Raw genomic sequence first — 6608 nt, 5'->3', positions numbered from 1 at the left:
CTATTTTTTGGTTGCAGCCGTCATTGTTGTTTGGCGGGTCCGGGCTGGGGATTCGAACCCGCCACCTTAGGTGTACGTGGCTGGTGCCTTAGCCGGTTGAGCTATAGGTGCCGAGCCTACAATTAGTTTTTTAATTTACATACCTAGAATTAGGTTTTTAATTTGTATTCAAGTGTTCATTGAGTCCAATTTCTGGGAGACTATAAACATAGCTGTCTGTTTGGTTCTATTACTCTGAGCACAGCAATAAGAAATTAGGTCATTCGTGTTACTATTCAATTCATATGGGTCATTTCATTCTATGCCATTCTATGCCCACATGGTGATTCACTAATCCTGACTGGCTATCTTATAAAGACTATAGGATGAAAGATATGACCAGGTAAACTTAAGCCCATCACAATTATTCAAAGCTGGGTTTGCCCTAGAGATGAGAGTCATCCATAGCTGGTGAGTTCCAGCATCTTTAATTGCAGTAAACTGAAAGTAGCATCCTTAACTATTTTAAGTATTTTTATAAGATAAACCTTACTATGTAATAATACCTTTCTAACTAATCATTATATTTAATGATGAGTTAAATGGAGTTTCATAATTTATAGTTAAATGTCAAAATAGCTAAAAAGAGCTAGTTATATAAAAATTTGGTTACCTAGTTTATCATTTGTGGCCCCTAGAAACTTTGCTTAAATAGTTGTCTAATATTCTTTTACCATTTATTTAATTGAAGTATCTTGGCTCATAAAATTTTGAGTTACTGCTCATTTAAGAGGATTTGATAAGTTGCCACTCATTGTTGCATGTCTAGTACTGGGCACTACCTAAAATAGCTCCATGAAACCTACTGCTAAGCATTCTACGGGGACGTTTTCAAGGACATTATTCATTGTCTTGTAAAATGTCTTCCTTTTGCGGACCCATGAAAGACTTTTGTCTCTAGTTCAAGTGTCAGAAATGGATGGAAACACTTCTAACACACTGATTTTAAAGTATGGCCACTGAATAATTTTAAATGAGTGCATTTCTTTCAGGCAAGCAGTAGAAAGCTGAGTCAAACTGGTAGCCAACTCTAAAGAATAATTTTCTCATTTTTTGCCTTACAATTTTGTACACATATTTAAATCCTTTAAATCCTAAAGCTGATTTAAATCCTTTATGAATCACAAAAGGGTTACATAGGGGCAGTGCCTGTGACTCAGTGGGCAGGGTGCTGGCCACATATATTGAGGGTGGCGAGTTCAAACCCAGCCCCGGCCAAACTGCAACAAAAAAATAGCCAGGCATTGCGGCAGGCGCCTGTAGTCCCAGCTACTCGGGAGGCTGAGGCAAGGAGACTCGCTTGAGCCCAGGAGTTGGAGGTTATTGTGAACTGTGTGACACCACGGCACTCTACTATGGGTGATAAAGTGAAACTCTGTCTCTACCAAAAAAAAAAAAAAAGGGTCAAATACAGAAATAAAAATTTTAAAGAGATTTGAGTATTTTAAAACATTAATAATGACTTAAATATTTATTAATTAAAGACAGTGAGATATCATGAAAGTAGCTTTAAAAAATCCAGATAGCGGCTCAGCGCCTGTGGCTCAAGCGGCTAAGGCGCCAGCCACATACACCTAAGGTGGCGGGTTTGAATCCCCAGCCCGGCCCCGCCAAACAACAATGATGGCTGCAACCAAAAAATGGCCAGGCGTTGTGGCGGGCACCTGTGGTCCCAGCTACTTGGGGGGCTGAGGCAGGAGACTCGCTTGAGCCCAGGAGTTGGAGGTTGCTGTGAGCGTGATGCCATGGCACTCTACCCAGGGGGATAGCTTGAGGCTCCGTCTCAAAATCCAGATAGCTAATGCTGGGCGTGGTGGCTTATGCCTGTAATCCCAGCATTTGAGAGGCTGAGGCGGGTGGATTGCCTGAGCTCACTGGTTTGAGACTAGCCTGAGCCAGAGGGAGATCTCATCTTTAAAAATAGACAGGTGTTGTGGAGGGTGCCTGTTGTCCCAGCGACTTGGGAGGCTGAGGAAAGAGCCTCAGCCCAAGAATTTGTGGTTGCTGTGAGCTATGATGCTGTAGCATTCCATCAAGGAGGACAAAGTGAGACTTTGTCTCAAAAAAAAAAAAAAAGAAAAGAAAAGAAAATTCAGACAGCTCAAGTCAATTCGTTGCTTCTATATTAGGCAGCAGCAAACATTAACTTTTTATTTATGATTCTGGGTTAATAATTAAGAAACTATCAAATCCATAGATAACAGAATCATGATTTATTTTTATGGAATATTTACTCATCTGGGCAAGTTGATTTTGATTTGCAATATAAAAATAAGTTACTATGTAATTTAAAACCCACTGACACGGAAACTAGGTTGGAAAAATCCAGGGCAATGGACTCTTAAAAAATAAAAAAGAGAAACAGAAATATGAAAAAACAATCTATAGTCCTACCACCTAAAAAGAACTCTTATTAACAGTTGTCTCCAGCCTGTTTTTGTTTATTATGTCTACCTACAGTTTCCTTTGTGGGGGCTATGTAAAACTATGTCACAGTATACATAACATATTACAGTATAGACAAACATAGTCTTTTTTCATTTCAAAAAAGGGTACTCCATAATACTACTAAGAATTCTTTTTAAACACCATTATAGTTATGCATACTCCATCAGCTAGATATACCATAATGTACCATTTGCCACATTGTTTGTTTATACTTTCTCTAATTTCTCCCCCCAAAAAACATTTTGGCTCACAATGTTTTTTTCTGTACTCAGGGCTATTTTCTTTAGATTTCTAGTAATTAGTTACAAGGCAAAGAGTATGAATTCTTAACATACTTTGCCAAATGGAATTCCAAAAAATATCAACACTGCTTTGAGCACTTCTAATGCCACTTTACTGCTACTAGAATTAGCTGTGATTTAAATGTAAGAGACAACATTTACAATAAATATGCCAACTGATCTCAATTGCTGAAGGGTCTGTAGGTACCACTAAGTTCACAAGGACTCAAAGACTGGTGGATTTTAAAAGTTAACCAAATCAAACAAACAGAACCAAATCAAACAAACAGAAAACAAATCCAAGCAAGCAAATAAAAACACCCTACAAAATCACAAAATACCACACATGCAAAACTCATGTGCACATTTTGCAACTGCAAAACATGGTTGACTATAACAAATTAGAGCTCATACATTACCTTATTGACATTTACTGAATGTATTACTGTGCACCAAGCACAGGGGTGGGTGCCATAGGATATTACCTTTGATACAAAGTTCACTGTTATCACATCAGCCGATACCCTGCCAGCCTTAATATTCTACCTCTACATACTGCATGTCAAACAAGGAACATTTCTAGGAAATTCACAGTTTCAATGCCAAATACTGAAGCAAACCTAATTCTCTGCAAACCCTATTTCATGTTTGACTACACTGACATTGCAAGGGTAATAAAATAAATCCCAAATCTAAGTTAGTTAGCTCAATTCTACAGCAATATTTGATTGGCAGGGAGGACAGGTGGGAGGGAGGAAGGAAGCCAGGATAAACAATGATTTAGAATGAATGAAAAAAATACTTACCATGCTATTTATTCCAGTTTCTGACAGGTCAAACATCACTGTGATAGGCTTCCCATTTTCTCTCTTAGCATAACGTTCTAACCAGAATGCTATGAGTTTTTTTTTGTCCGATATGGTTTTCTGGTCTTTTGTATGATACTTCACCCTGATCCAGACTTTAAACAGAAGACAAAACTAAGAACAAGATTTATGGCACTATGATATTATTATATACAGGGCGCCTATAAAGTTTGTGTGCAATTTAAAAGACACCTATTTTAAACTGCACACAAACTTGATGGACACCTTGTATGTATGCATGTATCCTTTCCCTGGGTATTTTCTTTCATTTATAATTTATTTTGTTTCTTAGATTAAAAAATCTTTCTTCTGTTCTTTTCAAAATTTCTTCTTCAACCCCACTCCCCTTACTTCTTTTACATAAGAAATATCTGTACTTGGGAACCTCAAAGAGTAACAGGGGTAAACTATTTTTTCTTTCCCTTAGGAAATAAACTTCACTTGTAAGTAAGGGGGAAAGAAAACACAGGTGAACAAACACTAAAACTGCTCTTCACTGCTTAACAAAAAGAGAGCCCGTGGTTCTGTCAAGCACTAGAAAGAACATTTGGTCCAAAGGAGAGACACTGACAGGTGTGATGGAGGCACAGGTAGGTACCTGCATGTGGGCAGAACATGACAAACTGTTCCAGTGGTGGCAGCTGAGGTGAAACATGATGAATGGTGAGAGGAGAAGCTAAATGGAGAGCTGGGGCTGGGCCTGAAATGCTGAGGTGCTTAGTGAAGGCTATGTTAACCAGTCTATTGTATTGCAAAGTGTATATAAAACCAGCACATTGTACCCCATAAGTGCATTAATGTACACAGCAATGATTTAATTAAAAAAATATTTTCCTGTCGTACAGCACCTCTGGGCAGAAGCATTGAGGGCAGAGTGGAGGAGGCTGTGACCTGGCAAGGACCTGGGGACAAGCAGTAGTAGTAAGGGATGGGACTGAGGACGTGGCTGGTGAAGATGGAGAAGGGGCGTAATTGAAGCTGTATTAGAAAAAGAGCCAGTGAGTGTGCCTGAGGTGGCCAATATAGAAAGTGGGCAAGTGGCAGAATGTGGGTATTTAGTTGTGTGTTGTGCTGAAGGTGACTAAATCGGGTAGCATTCAGGAATCAGGTAGCTGGGGACATACATGTGCCCTGGCCATGGTGTGGAGGGGGGGGTAGCTGAAGCTGCCAAGATATGCAAAATCACCCAAGGAGAATGTATCACCTGGAAAGTATGAAAGAGGCCAAGAAAGGAATGAAGCCGGGGAAACATATTTAAGGAACAGGCAAAAGAAGAGAAAGGAAAAAAAAAAAAAAGGTTAAAAAGGATGTGATGGTGAAAGGAGGACACTTGACATGCCATGGAGAAGGCAACCAAGATGAGTGTGGGATGTCTGTCCAGTATGGGACGGGAACACACCTGCCAAACCCAGCCTTCCCAAGCTAGATCTTGGGGAAGAGGGAGAAGGCACAAGAGAGTCATCTGAACAACAGAAGTGACTGCTGCCATTCCTTCTGTTATTACACACATTTCAGAAAAAGCTAAGGGAAGACTATCAAAGACTCACAAAGAAAAAAAAAAAAGCCCATTAGCAAATTTTAGTCAAAAAGACTCTATAAAAATACTGAGTTGAATTTTAATATCACAGTCAAGTTAGAAAGAAGATAATGAATCTGAATCAAATAATGTGTTACAGGATACAACATTTGCCTTTGTTGCCTACTTTATTATAAAACAAACAGTATACACAACTACGAAGTGTCTAACACTGGCTCTACTGACCCTTAATTGCAGGAGACCTGATGTGGGCTATATATATGGGGAAAGCTCTGCTGATTATTAATTTATCTGAGATAGATACCAACATCCCAAAATCTTGAAAACCCAGTACATAAATTAAATGTACTTACACAATTTGTTACCTTCTTTGTCATATCCATGGAGATAAATAATACCCATTTCCAATAACCATCTAGGAATGGAGGATTCATTAAGGTCTAAAAAGTGATAAAGTTTGATCAGTGATTCAAATTTAGGGCTCTAAAAATAAAACTCACAATGTAAAGATAAGGTGGTATATGCAAGTAGTAGTTCTGGTACTAAAAAAAGATAATGTATTCAAACATATGAAGAGAATCTCTGGCAATAAAAAATGGTATTTCCTACTAAGGAAACAAAGCACATAAAGACACAGGTAATAGAAATGACAAACTCCATTCCTCTTGACGTGTCATTGTTTATGTGCATTTTAAAACCTTAGGGCAAGTGGAAAATAAGTCAATAAAAATGGGAGAGCCTTTAGCAGCAGTAACAAACAAAGGGCCTGTCCAGTTTCTGGTGAGGCTGAGCACCAACATAGCAAGGCAGCAAATGCCAGGGTTTTTGTTTCCTTCACCATCAGCTCCCCAAGATCTTTCACAGATTGATCCTTCCCTACCTCCTTAGCATATCTCCGCTCTTTGCCACCAGAAGCTATCTATGTGAGAAAACATGTATTGTTGAGCTTAAAAGTTTATTTTGTATTTAAATGATTCAGATATATCAGATTTATATTTTTGCTTGACTAATAGATGCTTCACTGTTGAAATTACCTATAGTGCTTTTATTTCCAATACTATTTCTTAGATACGCCTCATGGATTCTTGTTGTGAGTAAGAAGAATGGGGAGAGTGTATGCTCTGTATTTCGTTGTTGACTATTTTGTATTAAGTCTTCAGACTCAAGCCACCTAGACTTTTAATCCTTATGACAGAAAATCCTTCTTTATACTCAATTGAAATCAGAAGTTGTGCCAATTTCTTCTCGTTAAATTTTTAGGAGATAACAGTTAACCCATCCTGTGACGAGTTCTTCATTTTTTTGTAGACCACTATAAAACTCTCAGGTCGGGTGTAGTGGCTCATGCCTATAATCCTAGCAGGAAAGGGACTGCTTGAGGGCCACAAGTTCAAGACCAACTTGGGAAACATAGCAAGGCTCTGTCTCTATAAAAAA

At 38.6% G+C, this 6608-nt stretch overlaps 1 protein-coding gene across 4 annotated transcripts in view; it reads right to left on the bottom strand.

Annotated features, from left to right (window-relative positions):
* Positions 1-6608, bottom strand: part of MOSPD2 (motile sperm domain containing 2) — a 44048-nt gene that overhangs the window by 17410 nt on the left and 20030 nt on the right. For all 4 annotated transcript variants that reach the window (XM_023514369.1, XM_003791855.3, XM_023514368.1 and 1 more), the window contains exons 4-5: positions 5525-5611; positions 3575-3729 (exon numbers count right to left, since the gene is read on the bottom strand). In XM_023514369.1, coding sequence (XP_023370137.1) covers positions 3575-3729; positions 5525-5611 — 242 coding nt within the window. The remainder of the gene's footprint in view (positions 1-3574; positions 3730-5524; positions 5612-6608) is intronic.

The sequence above is a fragment of the Otolemur garnettii genome, unplaced genomic scaffold (genome assembly GCF_000181295.1).
Source record: "Otolemur garnettii isolate 467f Iridium unplaced genomic scaffold, OtoGar3 scaffold00051, whole genome shotgun sequence".
NCBI classification, from domain to species: Eukaryota; Metazoa; Chordata; class Mammalia; order Primates; family Galagidae; genus Otolemur; species Otolemur garnettii.
Note: the sequence above shows the minus strand (reverse complement) of the source record. Positions and strands in the feature narration are given on the sequence as shown.